Below are 18,931 nucleotides of genomic sequence, written 5' to 3' on the forward strand. Positions count from 1 at the left end.
AAGACACAACAGATTTCACATAGGAGAGCCTTCCCCTCCCCGCCCCCTTCTCCCAGAAAAAATAGTTAAATGACCACTTAAGATTTAAGATTTGAAATCAAATTTGATCTACGTCAAGTATCAACTTCCTTAAAATCACAGTTTTCAAACTGGAGAGTAGGAAGCGCATACCAAAGCGTTGTTTCTGCCCTGCTGACAAGGTTGGAATTTGAAAAAAAGCTGTACCTCTTTTAAAAACCAGGCTGTTAACGATCCAAAAATCACAGCATCATTGGCTTCTCGGTCATGAAAAGGGATCCCTATGTTGCTGACATCCCAAAAGTCACCTTTCCACCTGTCCAAGTTCCAAGCTGCTGATCCTATATCAAACAGTAAGACATATGGGCTGCCCTCTATCAGCCATCTTCCAAAAAAGACCTATGGGGAACAGGCAAGGATATAACCAGAAAATGTTACAGTGAATGTAACGGCCAGTTAGCATAACTATTTTCATCCACCAAATCTCAAAATTTTACATAAAGAATTTGTGATCATAGTTCTACATACCTAAAGTTTGTGTTTTTCCTTGCAAAATACATGGAATAATGCTGGACCAAAGACAAATGTGAAAGGAAATTGCAACCTTTAAGAATATTTAGTTTTAAGACTTTAATTTCAGGTTTTCATCACAATATGCACTTTTTTTCCATTAAAAAGTTTAGGAAGACTAGGTTGAATAAGGAGGTCTTACGTTATATTAGAGTATCTATGCCATTTTTGTTCTTCTTTCAAAATTCTAATTTTCTTTTCACTAAGACTTGTCACCAATCTTTTGCCATTTATGTTGGATTACCAGTGATAGATTTTGTAGGATAGGTGTTTGGGACCTGTATGTACCATGACCTTTCCTCATTCCACCCAAGCAGCACAGTTGATGCCGTTTGGCAGAGTGGAAGGAAGGATCAATCAGAATGTATAATAATACCTAAAACCACATCAACCTAATAATACAGCTTTCCTGCTTTGCCTGCATGGATATAGTTAAACATCTCTAAGAGTATTTAGAACTTCACTGATATAAACTACCTGCCCAACCAGGAGAGAAAGATGAACTGTCATAAGGCAACACAACACAGCTAGGCCCACATTACAGATTGCACTGCTCTGCACATTCAAGTTTCACTTCAATTCTACCATCAAAAAGGCTATAGTAGCAGAGACATATTAACTAGGAAGAACAAGGCACTACAGGGAGGCTAGTGCAGCTTAATACTCCATGTGGAGGAATCTTTTATTCACTTTTCAATCTCTTCTAATTCATCAACCCCTGAGATGCCAGGGGTTGAACCCAGCCCTACAGCTACAGTGGGCTGAATTGAGATCAGGTCTTGAAGACAGTGAGATGAAAACTCTTAGATCTGTTTGCACAAAAAATACAGAGTGTGACAAAGACAGTTGTGTGAAGGAGGGTCATTTCCTTATGAACTTATTTCAGGCTATCTAGGTTCCTTATTTAGGAAAATGAGGTTAAAAAGCAGGAAGTCTGTGTGAACCCAGACTTCAGCTAAATACGGAGTTAGGTTGTGGCAAGTAACACGTGACCTGAGAAGTTCGGACGTGTTCCTAGGTCCCCTGATTTAAAGGGACATATTGTGATGCATAAGCAAAATCCAGACATAAATGTTAATAGGATAAGTGTGGCTCCTGGAAAATACAGCACCATTATTAAATATCATTCTTAGACGTACCTGTGACAGATTTGCTGCTATATATGAATGCTCCAGCAACACAACGCATGTTAGGCAGGCAGAGTTGGCTGATTAAATTGAACATGTTGCCTAAACAGCATGAAATGCATATATAGCATTTCAATTAATCTGCCCCACAGACTTTAGCTGTTTTCTAAACAAAGGAATGTTACACAGCCTGCAGCAATATCTCTTTCTAAGCAACAGAGGCAACATGGAGAGCCTGATCAATCACTTATGAAAATTTGACTAGAAATAAGAAATGGCAGTTAGATTAAACCTTTTAGTCTGAACCTCTGCCTGAACAATGCAAGCATCCCACAATGTTAATGTCCCTGACAAACACTTTCCCAAGCTGTTGCATATATACATCCAGCAATACACTTCTACATGACATGCAGTGGGGTATTAGACCCTAATAGCAGCAGAACTGTTGTTACAAAGGGAGATATCACACTGACAGTGCCATGGCTGGTGGCAGTCCAAGAACTTTATGAATTTCTACATTAAAATATGCCATGCCCTTCAGCAATGGAACTTTGTAAGAATGCTTCCTTGTGCCTGCCTCTCAATGCTTTTCACATCTGTTTGACACACATTATAAGCAGACAATTTCTCCTCCTGCAAACTAGCACCTCTGGGAGACTCAATGCTGAATCAGTGGAGGTGAGTCCTTAATCTCTGACGAGGACTTTCAAGAAAAGAGGTCAGATTTAGCATGTGTGGAATTTATCAACTGTGCAATTTAGCAAATTCCACCTATTTTCAGGCAATCAATTGTCCTCAAGGCTGCAGCTGCTTGCAGCTTAGTAGCTTGCCCATCAACACAGAAGATTCTATTCCTTTCAGCAGATCAGCTTCATTAAGAATTTTATTCCTAGTTGATTATTGAAGAAACTGAGTCACATAAAGGTTATGAGGTTTGAGATCACAGAGAAAACAGCAGTTAAAGACTGTGTAGGAAACACATGAATTCATACTTGTGCTGTGGTTTAACCTCTCTTCCTGGGAAACAGCTAGTTACATTGATCTGAGGAAGGAGATGCTTTGTCAGTTGGGTGCTTTTCTTAAGTCACCCTGTGGTTTGTCTCTTTCTGGCTTTCAAATCAATGCTACGTAAGAAAAAACGTGAGCTAGCAGAACGCTCTTCTCTATCCAGCACAAGAACACCAAATGTAAGGGTACAGTCAAAGTAAGGTCATATTATCTACTAAAATATCACTGTATTTAGAGACTAGATAAATAAGTCATTAATCCAATTAAGCAGACTTGCAGATAAATAACTGTTAAAACCTATAATTGGAGTTAAAACCTGTAATTGGATAAACTGGTTCTTCCTCAAAAATAACCTGTAATGAATTGACTCTGCTGTTCTAACAGTGGATTCTGAGGCTTCCCCATTGTGACATTGACCAGGATTGCTGTGTCAAGCGGAATGGCAAGAGCATTAACCAAAACTGTAATCTCCTCAGAGTCAGCTTTGTTGCCCTGGGAAGCAGTAGCACATCTGATTTACCTGACACCCTTGGCTTTTCATGGTGTCCATTGCCTTCTTAACTGCAGGGTTTGGAGGTTCACATGCTTCCGCCTGAGTCTTCACATTCTGCTCAAAATAAGGACCAACCAGAAAATAGTTTTCACCCCATTCATCTGCTGTAGTTTTGGCTTTTGTCTGGATCACAGTGTAAATGCCTCCCACTGCAAAAGAAGGTCACAAAGAAAATGAAATGGAAAAGGGCACAGGCCATAAATCTCTGGCATAAGCTCCAACTTGCAGATAAGATATACAGTAAAATCACTTCACATATTCAGATTTTAAGTGAAACCCATACTTAATCAAATAAATAGAAGTTCAGTCTCTTAAACGGAATCAGACCTAAGTTAACAAGAATCTTACAGATGTATGCTCCTAAATCAAGCTCACAGTTCAAGAGTTTGAAGTCATATAGACATGGAACCGCAGAAGGGAATCTATGCATAAGACTATTCTTCTCCGCTTCATTAGGACTAGAAAGCTAAGAAACTAATTTACAATCATCATACTCTTCCATGGCTCCTCTGGACAGGGATTTAGAGAAATCTTAGGTAAGTAACAACTGTATATTTCCTTCAAGTTCCCCTGCTCACAAGGTAAGACTAATTGAATAGCTTGGATTCATAGAATCATAGAATAGTTAGGGCTGGAAAGGACCTCAAGATCAGCTAGTTCCAGCCCCCTGCCATGGGCAGGGACACCTCATACTAAACCATCTCACCCAAGGCTTCATCCAACCTGGCCTTGAACACTGCCAGGGATGGAGAATTCACAACCCCCCTGGGCAACCCATTCCAGTGCCTCACCACCCTTACAGTAAAGAATTTCTTCTTTATATCCAATTTAAACTTCCCCTGTTTAAGTTTTAACCCGTTACCCCTTGTCCTGTCACTACAGTCCCTGACAAAGAGTCCCTCCCCAGCATCCCTATAGGCCCCCTTCAGGTACTGGAAGGCTGCTATGAGGTCTCCACGCAGCCTTCTCTTCTCCAGGCTGAACAGCCCCAACTTCCTCAGCCTGTCTTCATATGGGAGGTGCTCCAGTCCCCTGATCATCCTCATGGCCCTCCTCTGGACTTGTTCCAACAGTTCCAAGTCCTTTTTATGTTGAGGACACCAGAACTGCACACAACGCTCCAGGTGAGGTCTCACGAGAGCAGAGTAGAGGGGCAGCACCACCTCCTTTGACCTGCTGGTCACGCTCCTTTTGATGCAACCCAGGATACAGTTGGCTTTCTGGGCTGCAAGCGCACACTGAAGCCAGATCATGTTCATTTTCTCGTCAACCAACACCCCCAAGTCCTTCTCCGCAGGGCCGCTCTGAATCTCTTCTCTGCCCAACCTGTAGCTGTGCCTGGGATTGCTCCTACCCAGGTGTAGGACCTTGCACTTGTCGTGGTTGAACTTCATAAGGCTGGCATCAGCCCACCTCACAAGCGTGTCGAGGTCCCTCTGGATGGCATCCCTTTCCTCCAGCGTATCAACCGAACCACACAGCTTGGTGTCATCAGCAAACTTGCTGAGGGCGCACTCAATCCCACTGTCCGTGTCAGCAACAAAGATGTTGAACAAGACCGGTCCCAACACCAATCCCTGAGGGACACCACTCGTTACTGGTCTCCAGCCAGACACTGAGCCATTGACCACAACTCTTTGCATGTGGCCATCCAGCCAGTTCTTTATCCACCGAGTGGTCCATCCATCAAACTGATGTGTCTCCAATTTAGATACAAGGATGTGGTGTGGGACAGTGTGGAAGGCTTTGCACAAGTCCGGGTAGATGACGTCAACTGTTCTACCCCTGTCCATCAGTTCCGTAGCCCCACCATAGAAGGCCACCAAATTGGTCAGCCATGAAAACATACATATTCAGATACACATACAATTTTAATTATGTGAGACAAGTCAGTGTTCAAGCCATAAAGTAACACAGTTATGCATCTGTTCTTATGGTGGGGCAAATACATCATATGAGCATAAGGCATTTCAACAGGGATAAATATGGGGCTTGGTAGAAATCTTAGTCAAGAAACTCATTGGTTTTAATTGGCAGAAATACAGAGCTTACAATAAGGGAACATTTTTGTGCAGAGCAGCCTGGTGACCCAAGGAAAAGAGAAAATATGTACTTGCAAGATGAAAGATACTAAATAACATGATAAAGCTCTAGTCATGAAGTGATGCAAAGCTCTTTCACCACCATCACAGCAGTGGAGATCAACCCATTTCAATACTCCAAGGCATTCAAAATTGGGATCAGCAAGGTAACCAAGTTTCCACAGCTATTAATTTGAAGAGTAGTAAGAAAGCTGCTGCTCAGGACCTGAAGATAGTCTGGGCCTTTGTTTTGTACAGCCAACAACCTACTGTTCTTTTCACAAGGTTTTGCTTAGTATCACTGTGCCTCCTATTCTGAGAAGAGTGGAGAGTGTGCTGTGCTCTGCCATTGTAATCTGTTGCACAGCAAGGTAAAGAAAAACATTTCAGGGTACAGGTTTGCCAGAAAAGCAATGGAAAGTACTTAAGATAAAAACAAGAGTACGTTTTTCCTGACTGTAAAAACTCCTCAGAAGCTAGGTGTGATAAAAGTTCTGTGTTACCTGGTCCTAAAACTGGCTTTTGTCTTTTCTGTTCCTGTGGAAATATGACTCACAATCATGTCTGTGCATAAGCTTTAATTGACAGGGGAGGGAAACTGTGCAAGTGAAACTATGTATGTGGGAAGTGTTGGGCATAACTTAAAAAAAGACTTCTTGAGAAGAATACAGCAATGTCTAGAATAATGTACCGGCTTTTCAAATTACACTTTTCCATAACAAATTCAAGGAATACAATATATATCCTCAAGAGCTTATATCCGCTCAGTTACTTTGAATTCCCTGGAAATACTTATGTAAACAACGCACTACATGTCCCACTGCGTAACAGAATAAGGGTTCACATACTCACTTGGAGCCTAAAAGAATGCTCCAATTACTTCCAACACCTTATTCTTCTCCTATATGATGTTTTAAGGTCATATTACAAATACAGAACTTTTCCAAACAGAGATGTACCAAAATCCCAGGATGTTGCAAGTTTCTGTATGCCACCTCTGAAGTTTTTTACTTTGAAACAGTTTTCAAAACAAACATTAAAAGACAAAAAGAGAAATAACTGCAGAGTCAGGAGAGATCAGTTCCAGATAATTGGTTCAGATCATCACAAGCATGGGGAATTAGCAGTAAAATGTGGATGCAGGGCTAGTTACACGTTCTGATCTCCATCTAAATGCTTTCTTCAAATATTTTAAGTTTTAATCATTTTCAAATGTCCATGAGAGAAAAATGTTTCTATTATTTATTTTTAGAATGTGTTTTTAACTTTTTCCACCAGAAACAAGAAAAGAAAAACAGAGAAAACCAAGTTAAAAGTGAAATCAACAACAAATCTTTTCCCCCATTTATTTCTTTTTCATTCTTCCTCTTTCTCCAGGGAGGAATAAATTGACAAGGAAAGAGAGACTGAAATGCTTGGGAAGGAAGGATTTTGTTCATTTAAGAAAAGTTGGATTTTGTTTTGTTTGGTTGGTTTTTTTTTAATGATGTCTTAAAAAAAATAAGATGAAAACAATAATTTTTTTTTTTCAGAAAATAGTTCATAGAATTTTTTTAAAAGTTACAATGTTTTCAAATGCATTACCACTACTATGAATTTGTCTGAAGGAGTCATCTGCAGCACTCCAGCCATTTTCTTGTTTTCTCATTTCAAGTCTTGGTGCATTATTTCTTTTGTATATTTTAAATCCTTAGAGCTCTCCAGGATAGCCATCAGAACCATCTAAATAAAAAGTCTGAGTCAAAAACAATATCACGGTATCATATCACTATTGATGATGATATTAGGCAGAAATAGAGATCTAACTATGCAACTGGAGATCTTTGTGCAAGATCTAATACGCAGATGTGCTCTTTCTGCCGCAAGGCGTTACACGGAAAGATGCATTGCCAGTGTCTTTTGTCACCTGATGAGGAATGGTCTACAGCTCCCACGATTAGCCAGGAACTGTGCTGAAAAAAAATGTCTTCTGGATTTGTAATCCTTTGAGCATGGAATTGCCGAAACTCCTCAAAACTGCCAGAGATACTCACCATTCATTTTACCTGCTCTACCACCCATGCAACATTACAGAAGGACAGAGAGTAGGAGCAGCAGAAACCAAAGAGGAAGGAGAGAAGAAACAAAGCTATGCACATGAGACAGAGATAAGTGGAGATAGTCACTGATTACGAGTCCTTCCACACATACCTTTGCTATGCAGAGACAGAGGATCAGGATGCTCCCAGGGCTCTTCAGCCTCTTTGCTATGGCCTGACCAGGCCACTCTCAAGGCCATAAAGTTTTCCTGAGGACCATGGCTGCCATGGAATCCAAAAGAGCACTGGGACCCCATCTTCAGGATTCAAATTGACTTCACTGCCGCAATTAATACTTACACCAACCATCCTTTCACCCCTTCCCATCAGAACGTGTCTCTGATCGATTGAGGTGTGATAAAATTGGGCTTGAACATAATTTTTTCTATCATTTGGTTGGAATTTTATTTATTTATTTATTGCCTGCTTTGATATCTAGGAATCATTTATAGAATAAGTTTGTAAAATGTGTCAGGTGAAAAAAACCCAGCATCTTCTGATAGCAGATGTTTTTCAAGTATTTTTTTGGCTAATTTTGTAACCAAGACTCATCAGAAGATAGTAGTTCTCCAAATTCTGTGAAATTCTGGCATTCCAAACACATTCTGAAATAATACTGAAACACAGAAATTTATGACATATGTCCATGGTACAGAAGCTATTTCTGTGTGCATCATCCCCAATGCACAAGATTTTATTTGAGATTGATTTGAGGTTGATATACCATCCCACTCAAAAAATGCACTGAGCTTTGATGCTGTGCTTATGCCAACTTTATGCCAACACATCCCAACTTCCCAGAGGGTGTTAGGTCAGGTGTATTACAGATAACAGCATTCACCTTCTCCCAAGGAACTTTCACCATGAAAAGACAGTTAACACAGAAGAGGTAAAAAGCTTCTCCTACTGATTTCAGTGGATTCAGGATTTAATTTCCAAGAGTCCAGATTTTTACCAAAGAAACTGTGCACAGAGCTCTGCTCCAGGGAATGCTGAAAAAGGTTTGTTTTTAGCAGAGTCTTCATTCTAATAGGGATTGGAAAAAATATTTAAGATTCATCTACCAATGACTCTTGAGCTAATCTGTTCACAGCTGAGTGATGATATAAGCTGGCTGTTTGCCCAGCATTTTTAAGCATTCTTCTATTTTCTGTCTAAAAGCTGTAGTAGTACAGTAGGAGATACTGAATCTAAATATTACTGGAATTATTTTGAAGACATCTTTATAGAGCACAGACCAGATTTTGAACATTTTCAGCCCTTCTTATTAATGTATCTGAAAATCCATTAAAGTAGCACTGTTATTCTATCTTCCAAACCTCTTCCCCTTACCCAGGTTAAATACTTCAGTTTTCACTGGGTAAGCATCTAAAAGAAGTTGAAAAAGATGGAGTCTTTTTCACTGTGGAAAATGTCCAGGACTGCCACCATTACTCCTGCAATGGCTTTTGGCTGCTCCCTGTCAATAATTTCCATCTGTGGGGCTTCCGACACAAGAAGTTCCTGTCCTTAAAGTTTACATTGGTCTTCCTGTTATGGAGGAAACAAAACCAGTCTTCTTTTACATTGTGCACAGATATTTGACCAGACCTGGCTTTACCAGAGTATAGTGGTCAGGACAGAAGGGGTAGGACGAAAAACACTGAGCTTGCCCATGATTACTACCAGATTGCGTGGAACTGTGTTGCACTGGGACTCTTGCCTGCCTGCTTTTTTGCCCTACTGCCACCAAAACACAGTAGATCCACTTCACAGTATGGGTCTTGCCCATCAGTGAATAGCCAAATAAAGTGAGGAAAATCTTACAAAACAAATTACACTTTGTTATTTCTTTGGCAGAGAACTTTCAATGCAAGATGATCTTGAAGTTATGCTTCGTTTAGGTGGCAAGTTCTTTTTCACACGACATGGGGGAAAGGGGAGGGAGAGTGACACTGGCAAATGAGCCTTTTTTGTTTCTCAGTTTCTTCTCCAGCTACCTTGTATTTGCTTGCTCCAGACAAAGAAGAGAAGAAAGAAGGTAAATTGAGATGCCGGTGCTCTCCAACACAGATATCAGAGGTTGCAACTTAGCATAGTCAGCAGCCAGGAGAGAGAATATAGAAAGAAAGCATGGAGAAGTAGAAAGCTTTGCCTTATTAGAGCACGTGTAAAACGATCTGGACTTCAAAAAAAGAGACACCTTCACTATGCCAGCTGCTGCGAAAGAGGTGATGAGACCCTGGAAATAATGGAAACTTGTAGATCTCTGAGCACTGAATTCATACAATTGACTTGTCCTTCCATACAGCTGCATCTCATTCTTCAGTACCAACCAGCTCCATCAGGGAAATCCCAGTAAACACTTGCTCCCCATGGGAGACCCTCTTATACTATGTAATCAGACGTACTCTAATTTGCAGGATCCCTTCATCATCCTGAGACTCTGAAGGAGAATATATATTTAAGACGTTTAGAAAACAGTTCAGCACCTGTAAAGGGAACTGATTACAGGTGCAGAAACAGAGCCACCTGGAAGCTGTGGTAGCATGTTCCTCATAAGGAAGAAGACATTCAGCCTTATTGTCACTGCACAGAGAAGTAGAGGAACCACTAAGCAGCAGCACTGGTCAGCGAGGAAACGCACCCATAGCCAAGCACATGGTGATGTACACAAAGTTAACATAAAGACTTGAACTCTCTCTTGGAGGCAGCAGCAGCTTTACACCACTTCAGCAGTACAAACCAAAACTGAACTACTCTGGCACACCTTTGCATTACCAGAAAGGAAGAAAGAAACCTTCAGGATAAATGCTCAAAATTAGCTTTTCAAGCAATAAACCAGCAAATGCTTGTCTTGCCCTCTATATTAGAAACATATACAGCAATATTAACACTAAAACATGTAACAGTACTAAATTTATGTGGGGTCAGCCTACCTAGTCAAATAAACAGTTCATCTCCCTGTTAAAGGAGGTGGGAAATATACAGTGTAAGCTATTATTTCCTAAGCCTACCTACCTTCTGTGATGACTCCCTGTATTTTGTTGGCTACTGTCATTTCTATGAAACACAGTGCCTTACCATTTTCCAAGAACTGTTTATAAAAGTTAAAGTCACCAGGGAACAGTATTTCACCATGTGATTTAGACATTCAATTGCCTAGAAAATACAGGAAAAAAAATCAGTATCAAGAATTTACCAGAAAAGTAAGCTGAAACAGGCTTACTAAAGATTTTTGAACAGATGTTTCCAGTCAAGGTTGGTTAATGGAAACTTTGCACAGAGGTTAGGTTCTAATGAAGAAATTGCCATAACTAGTTTGGTCATCCCATTTGAATATATCGGTTTGGTAACTGGTATAGTTAATAGCCCCTTATTTTTAAACTAACTGAATAAATATTCACTCTCATTAATTCTCTCATAAAATGTGAGAATAATATATTTTAGCTGTATCAGTTGATTCGGCTTCAGTGAAGTCAACAGGAGCTATGTAGATGGCTAAAAGATTCACTGTGTTTTGTACACAGAAAGATAAATATAATCACATTTTACTTTTCCTTAAACATATTGAGTGATATCTATAACCAGTTAGTCCAGATGACTCAGAAAATATATAGACTATGGAGTTCAGAGATATTAGTGAGAACACCAGAATTTCCTAGATTTCTGCTGCCATCTGCTTGCCAGCGCCTTACTTAACATGCACACTCAAAAGCAAATGCTGCATGATCCACGTTCAGACACTAGTAAATTGACACAAAAAGTTTAAATAAAGCTACTGAAAAATAAGCCCACAGGATTTAAACTGCAAAAAGCTACTCTGTACTACCTCTGGGTATTGATACCTCTCACCACCCTAAAAAGAGCAATGTAAAACTGCACTGCAGTGCAGATTAAATACCAGAAGCTATTACGGAATAGTAATTCCAGTTTCACCATGGGGATAAACCCTGGCACTGTCTGTTCACCTCACAGATGTTTCCCCTTTGAAGTCAAAATCTGAACAGATTACAGATCCCCTCTCCTGACTAATCTCTATTTATCTGACAGGACAATAAGGCACATGAGGTCAATCATTTACTCATACTTAACTCACTTTTGTGGCAAAAACAGAGCCTGTTCCCCCTTGGTGAGCTACACCCAGCTGCAAGGGGATGATTTGACTAGTGAATTAGAGATGGAGGCAGAAAGATATTTGCATAACAAGCCACATACACATTGCCTGATGAGCTGCATGCAGTGAGGAAGTTTTCAATCTGTACACATGCACAAAGCATGAAGTCCTTGTCTAGCACCCCCTGTGTTTGCAGAGACCAGTCCAAAAGGGCTTCAGCTGGCATAAATTCTGCAGGTCATTGACATGTTCAATGACTTCAATGCTGCCATGTTTGTTTACACCCATTTCAAATTTGGCCTCTCCTCCACATTGCTTCAGAAGGCCAAGGGAGGCAGTTAAACTATTCCGAAACTTAAGTCTGTTTTACAGCTCACCGTCATGTGTTATATTACCAAATGTATTTGCATGGAAGGTAAAATGTAAGTATGTTATGTACAAAGCAACATCCATATATCCATACATATGCACACCCGAGCATAACACTTAGATGTTTGTTTAAACAACCTATCCCTGGTGGTGAAACATGTAAAGACACACAGACACCCTGACTCTGTGCTCATCCCACACAAGCACAAGCAAATGCAGCCCACATACCACATGCACAACTACACATGCACTCCTTCCAATACAACAGCTCTGCAGAACACTGTTTCCCAATCTCCCCTTAATGCCTTTCTTGTCCAAGCCCTGCATGCCTCCCTCTGCTCCCATGAAAACAGCAGTACTACCTCCTAAGAGTGTTGTACAAACCTTTGTTGGTAACTTCCCAAGAAACTTCAAAGAGCAACAAGTCCTCCACTGGTAGGTCTTCATCCTCCCACTGAGGAAGCCCATTAAGAGAAGTCATGGACAGTGATCTAGCCAGAGGCATTTTCTTCAGCCCTCAACTGCTCAACACACAGGCCACAAAAGCTAGCTAACGTCCAGTTAATGTGGCACGTCTCTGCAGTTCTGGTTAGAGCAGTCTGCCAGAGTGCTGGGCTCCGAGGAGAAAATTATTCAGATAGCTGAGAGCTAATGGGTTTAAACTGTCTGACCACCAGCATTAAATTGGCTCAGTGAAATCCTCAGGGCTTGAGAAGCAGCTGCTGGTAGAGGTAAGAATTTAAGACTGACCTGAGAAAGGTCTTGGCTGTTTTGGGACCAGGCCTCTTTCTTTCTCTTCTCTTAGAGGGAGGTAAAAAATGGTTTTGAGCTCCTCAGCCACAGTATTCAGTACCTAGCACCTCAGGGACGGATGAAACTCAGTAGCTGTAAATTCAGCACTGCCCTGAGCAAACTCCAGCAGGGACAACACTTTGAGTTCACCACCTGATTTAAGTCCAGCCCCTGAGTCCTCCCCTCGAGATACACCCTCCCATTAACACCCATGGACATTCTCCATCTTGGCCACTTACCAATCAGGCTAGTAGACTTGTTCTACATGATGTCTCCTGGACTATTTGCCAGGTAAAAGGCTGTTATCTCTTCTTGTGCAGTTCACCTGTTTAAGTAAGCTCCAGTTTACCTTATACTCTTCCTCCCCAATAAATTCCAGCTGTGTTCCCAGGGCTCTGTGTAAGCTTTCGGCTTCATTGTGCTCTTGAACAGCCCTGCAGCCCTGAGAGCTTTTACAAACAGACATAGAAAGGCTTTATCTCTACTTTGACAGGTACTTTGATCCTCCTTGCAGTCCTGGTGCCTGATTTTCTGCCTGGCTTTTCTAGGCCACAGCTCTTTTCCAGCCTCTGGCCCATGTCCTCTGTCCTGGTAAATTATAAAGTACTAAGTCAGGGAACAGTATGATCCTATTGTACTCTAGCAAGGATTTGGGATCCTGCAATCAGTGCACACATATCTGCAGGGATGTTGGTCCCTAAATCAGAGCAACCTGGTGTAGTGGAAGGTGCCCATGGCAGGGGATTTGGAACTGACTGGTCTTTAAGGTCCTTTCCAACCCAAACCATTCTATGATTCTATGAACATTGCACCAACAGACATGGACTATATAGTAACATAGAAGGAAAGACTCTGAGCTCACTTAAGACAAAACAAGTCCAAGGCAAATAGTTTACAAGAAGGCAGCCCAGCTGCATAGAAGTCTCCTCAACATAATACAGCTGAGCCTGACTTAACTGTTAACTATCCCCAAAAGAGTTGCTCTTCCACTTATGCTTCCTATGCACTCTGCACTTACAGCAGTCAAACCCATCCCTGAGCGGATGGAGACAGCTTGCCAGACTAACATAAGGGCACAGAAAACTTTTACACCAACTTAGGAACCAGAGCTGACTCATCAAAGAGCCTGGCAAGCAGGGATGGAGCAGCACGCCTGGGAACAGAGAGACACAGGAAGGGTGAACCGCCTTGCCTTTCCAGCCAGTGGAGCTAACAGCGAGGCTCAGCTGTGCTGTTGGGAAAGAGGTTTCCTCTCTAGATTAACTGGAAGGTATTACAGCCTGCCCAGGGAAGGATTCCGGTTTTACTGGCTGGGTGTCTTTTTGTCCCTATGGTCTGACTTGCCCTATTTACTAATTTATGAAAAGAAAGCCTGGCTGAGAATCATTATTTTTGGAGCAGCTGTGGCTTTTACTACCTGGAGTAGGTAGGAAATCAGAGCATTCTATAGGTTAAAAGAGTTTTCTGCAGGAATTAACTCGGCACACCACCCTGTTCGGGAAGTGAGTCATGGATGTTGTCTTCACACCACAGTCCCCCCAGAAGAACCACTTCAGACAGCCTTTTTTTGCTGGAAAATGAACTTTAGCCTCCCTGGCCACAAGTGAGAAAGTGCATGTTAGGGAAAGAAATGTTCTCAATGTGTGGGAGTTGATGAGGTAACTGCCTAGGTCTGGCTTGTTCTAAACATAACTGCGGTTCAAGGTCTGCCTACGTTAATTGTAGGGGAAAAAATCAGCCACCGATGTTAAAAAGGCTTATGCACATTGAGTCAAATTTTACCAGAGGCGGCGGCTACAGTAGTTTTTAGCAATTACTGATGTACACACGCTGTACTTTAGAAATAGAGCAGTAGGTGGCACTGATAGTATTAACATGAGTTCTCCAGTATTAACATGAGTTCTCCAGTGCCTGAGTTGGTTTGTTTGACCGAAGGCTATTCTACCCCTCTTACTAAATCCTGCTTCGTGATAAACCTTAGTTTCATGAAGCCCGTGGAAACAGAACCACAACTCATTCAGCAAAAATAGGGGCTCTCCATCTGGAAGGAAAGCTCTTGGCTCAGGCTGAGACACATGAAAGAGAGGAAACAAGCAAAGATGGGATTCTTAATAAAACAAGCTCTTAGTCCTCAGCAGTGTGAGCTGCCAAGACTAGAGCAACCCTTAAGAAACCTTAGAGAACTTAAAGGCTGAGCTTTATTTTGTATCCTTACAAGTAATATCCACTCTTCTAAAAGGACACATTACAGACATTGTTGAGGATGCTGTTGACTTTAAGAAGGAAGTATGAAAACACCATATTTCTTTTTCTCTTCACCCCAGGGTTTTCGCCCCTTTTTTCTTATCCCCTTTTGTCCTTCATTGTGGTATTTCCTGTCTTCAGTTACCTAACTGTTAAATGTATTACTTTGATCTCCATGTGATGCAGTTGTCTTTTTGACTCAACTGGAAGGCCTCACTGTTTATTACCTTTGCAATTTAGGTGTACTGATGAACTTCCCTAGTAATATTTCAGGAAAAAAACCCCACAATTTTTATTTAATTAAAAAAAAAAACCAAATCTTTTCTATAATTTTAAGGTAGAAATGTCTATTTTATATGATTCTATGTGGTTTAGTTTTGTGTTTCACAACCACAGTAATGTATCAGCTGTACTTGTTTTGAACCCTTCTAAAGAGAAAAAAAGTCTTAATATATTTGACTTCAGAATCTAGTAAACCTCATTATAAATCCCAAAGTGGTAGATAAAATTAGGATAATAGAGCAAACCTGCCTAAGTGATATGTCTAAACTGTTCACCAGCATCATCCTCCTGTTTTTTTTTTGGAGGCTTTGTGATCAGGCATCTTAGCTCTGCTGACCACCTGCCAAACTGTTGTTTGGTCTGAAACCCAGTGGGAGAGTTGGATTGTGATGGACAGACATTCCTTAATAGATAAGAATTAAGAAATGCAGAAGGAGTGTACAGGTATGCATAAGACTGCTTGAGATGTTGAGAGTTTTTAGTTACACTTTAAAGCACTTGACATTCGGTGTATGATCAAACTCCAGTCAAATTTGTTGTAAATGTGTCTGGAAAAAAAATCTGGGAGCTTTACACACAGGTCCCAGTAACTGATACAATCAGGACCTGTTCTGAGGAGGTAGGGGACACATGTCTGTTAGCTTGCTACCCTTCTCTCTCTAGTTGAGACATGGCCATGATTTTGCTCCATTCAACACTTACGGTAAATCGCTTACCCAAGGGAGCTCTAGAAAAACCTGTTGATGGGGACAGACACCCCTCCATCAATGAATTTTGATGGATTATAAGTGCTTATCAGTCTGATTTTACTTCCCTAATACTGTAGACCAGAAAATCATGTGTTATTAAACATTCTAACCTTGGTAGAAGAGTTGAGCCTCTTACAGAAGTAATTTTAAAAATACTTATTTCTTTCTACTGCACAACAATTTACTATGGGGAAGACAAACTCTGGAAAATGAACAGGTCAACAAATACTCCTGTAGACTGGTCTTCGGCCTGAGAGTATCAGGGACTACTTTATTGTCATATGTGGGTAGGAAAATGAGTTTGATGTGATTCTTAGACTTGATAATCATAACTGATTCCCAGAGATACTGGGAGAGTATTCCAGTGTCTACTGGTGGAGACTGCTGAACGAACAGAGACTTTGGAAATCACTGCATTTCTTATAGTCTGAAACACAGGATTAGCAGCACAGAGAGAACTATCTCAAGCAAAATGTGTTTTTTCTTCATATTTTCATTTTGCACATCTCACAGAGCAAGAATTACAAATATTCCCTTCCAGAAATTAATGCTGCTAGAAATCCACCTTCATGCTATTTCGTCAAATATTCTGGATTTTTTATCTCAGATATTGAATATGTAAACATGTCTAAATAATGTGGAAGAGCTATTAAAGAGGAGAGCATAAGGGAGAAAATATTTACTTAGACAATTGACTTTGCATAGCCATTGCCTGGGCCAGACTGTGCTTTGTTGTTCATGTTTGCAGCTAAATTATTCATTTCAGACACACAGCAAATCCAGCCCTCCTGAGTCTGACCTCTCCAATAGACCAATCCAAGTGAATTATTTGCACAACTCCTTTGCCTGCACAGAATAATAACTCACATAGCAATGGTATCTCAGCAAAAGTTTATAAAAATGTAGCACCACCATGATCAATGTAAATTTTAAGAAGGCTGTGACTACTGTAGTCTCTGAAAAGCTTTGAGAGTTTTCGTGCTTTGAAAAGTTTTATGCTTTTCAAAGTTTAATGTGCATTAGAAGAGAACTATTCATTGAAAAAAAGAAACATCCAAACTTAGACATTGTCCTGGGAGGCCATTACACTATGGTGTCAGTATGGAGCACATATAAGGATCTGACTCTTAAATGATTTTGGGCTCCTGGTCATACTGATATCACTGAGAGTTCAGGATCTACAGTCCACTGAGAAATTGTGGCTTAATTGTTCTGATTTGTACCTGTAAACTGGGGAAAACAGCATTTCTTTGCAGCACAAGGCTGACATGAAGTGGGTAAACACAATGACAACAGAAATTCTGTGAGCAACTTCAGACATAAGTCACATACTTATAAAATACAATTCTAAGTTAGCTAGTATGAAAGTCATATAAGCACTACCAGCCTAGCAAAATGCATATATAAAGCATTTCCACTGTTCTACACCTAAATGTTCTAACACTATTTCACTGTTTAAAGGTGCCTTCTATTCCCTGCCCATTTTTATCCTCTGACTAATAAAAAATCCAGCTGATCTAACACTCCATTGGAGCTCAGAACAAGCCCACCTCTTGCAGACAGTGGCTACGTAGACCAATAATAAAGCAAAGGATGCTACTCATCTCAATGTTCTGGATGTTCTGGTGGAAAACTCAAGCTTTCTTCTTCACATATATTTCTTTGGAAAGCCATGATACAAATACTGTGGTAATAGCACATATCAGAGGCTCAGCATAACTCACAGGACTGAGTTCCAGTCTTCTGGCACAACAATGCCAGCAGTATCTCTCCTATGTCAGTGTTCTGTCAGTATCTGCTTGTCTCTTGTCTGACATTTGCGAAGTAGTTAAGAGAGAGTTTCTATTCTGGAGCCAGGATCTATACACCTGCAAATGCCAGGTAGTCTAGGTCCTTATAGCAATTAAAATAACATTACTGGTCTTACCTCAAGTGAGTCACAGAATCATTAGGGATGGAAGTAACCTCTGGAGATCATCCAGTCCAAACCCCTGCCAAGGTAGGGCCATCTAGAGCAGGTTACACAGGAACATGTCCAGGTGGGTTTTGAGGATGTTCAGAGACTCCACAACCCCCCTGAAGAGCCTGTTCCAGTGCTCTGCCACCCTTAGTGTAAAGAAGTTCTTCCTCATGTTGAGGTGAAACTTCTTGTGTTTCAATTTACGGCCATTGCTCCTCGTCCTGTCGCTGGGCACCACTGAAAACAGTCATCTCTCCAAAAGTAGAAGTTGGTACAGCGAGGCTGCCAATGCGCTACGAAAGGTGCTCATCATGCGTCAACAGTGATCTTTCATTATTCTTTCAGTTCCTTGCTTCTTCTGTATTCACTCACCTTATTTTATAACAGACCACATTTTTGTGTAGTAGATTGTCATTAGCTCTTCGGTTGCTCAACGTCTGGGCATAAATGATCTTATACTGTTGTTAAGTCTATGACCACTAACAAACAAAAAACCAGGCAACAAGCCTCTGTGGACTCAAGGGAACTGAAGGAATAGTTGACAGACACCAGGTGACAGCAGCTTCTCGCTCAAGCACTGATAAACATGCTCAATTCAAGATGTCCTAACCTACTTTGGGGTCTCAAGTTTGTTGACAACAGAACAAGGTATGGCTTTACACTTTAATGGGTGAGGAATGCACACTAATGCAATCAGGGACAAAAGCCAGTTTTATTGTAGCTGTGTAATCTTTAAAGATAAAAAACCAAAATTCAGTATCAGATTGGAAAAGAGCCCACCCCCTATCCTCTAAGACAACTGATGCCTCCTCACACATATCAGTCTCAAGAATTCTGCAAGATAATATCACATAACATGACTTTTAATTATTTCATTAACTAAGGACAGCGTAAGAACAAAGCCAGGAAGGAACTGTGCAAGGCAGCCAGCCAGCTAAATGCATTCAGGTGAAAATTGCCAATGGGTGTGTGCTGCAAAGAGCAGCAGCTTATGCCATTTACCT

General features: G+C 40.9%; 1 protein-coding gene across 4 annotated transcripts in view; it reads right to left on the reverse strand.

Moving 5' to 3' along the window:
• GYS2 (glycogen synthase 2) overlaps nucleotides 1–12,814 on the reverse strand; it is a 42,372-nt gene extending 29,558 nt beyond the window's left edge. Inside the window, exons 1-5 of one of the 4 annotated variants that reach the window (XM_065674208.1) lie at nucleotides 12,285–12,363; nucleotides 10,436–10,576; nucleotides 6,942–7,079; nucleotides 3,244–3,425; nucleotides 226–417 (exon numbers count right to left, since the gene is read on the reverse strand). In XM_065674208.1, coding sequence (XP_065530280.1) covers nucleotides 226–417; nucleotides 3,244–3,425; nucleotides 6,942–7,005 — 438 coding nt within the window. In that variant the 5' untranslated portion in view covers nucleotides 7,006–7,079; nucleotides 10,436–10,576; nucleotides 12,285–12,363. Of the gene's footprint in view, nucleotides 1–225; nucleotides 418–3,243; nucleotides 3,426–6,941; nucleotides 7,080–10,435; nucleotides 10,577–12,284 lie in introns of all 4 variants that reach the window. The other 3 variants (XM_065674191.1, XM_065674182.1, XM_065674199.1) reach the window with 3 other exon arrangements.
• Between the last annotated feature and the right edge of the window lie 6,117 nt (nucleotides 12,815–18,931).

Source organism: Lathamus discolor, chromosome 1 (genome assembly GCF_037157495.1).
Source record: "Lathamus discolor isolate bLatDis1 chromosome 1, bLatDis1.hap1, whole genome shotgun sequence".
NCBI classification, from domain to species: Eukaryota; Metazoa; Chordata; class Aves; order Psittaciformes; family Psittacidae; genus Lathamus; species Lathamus discolor.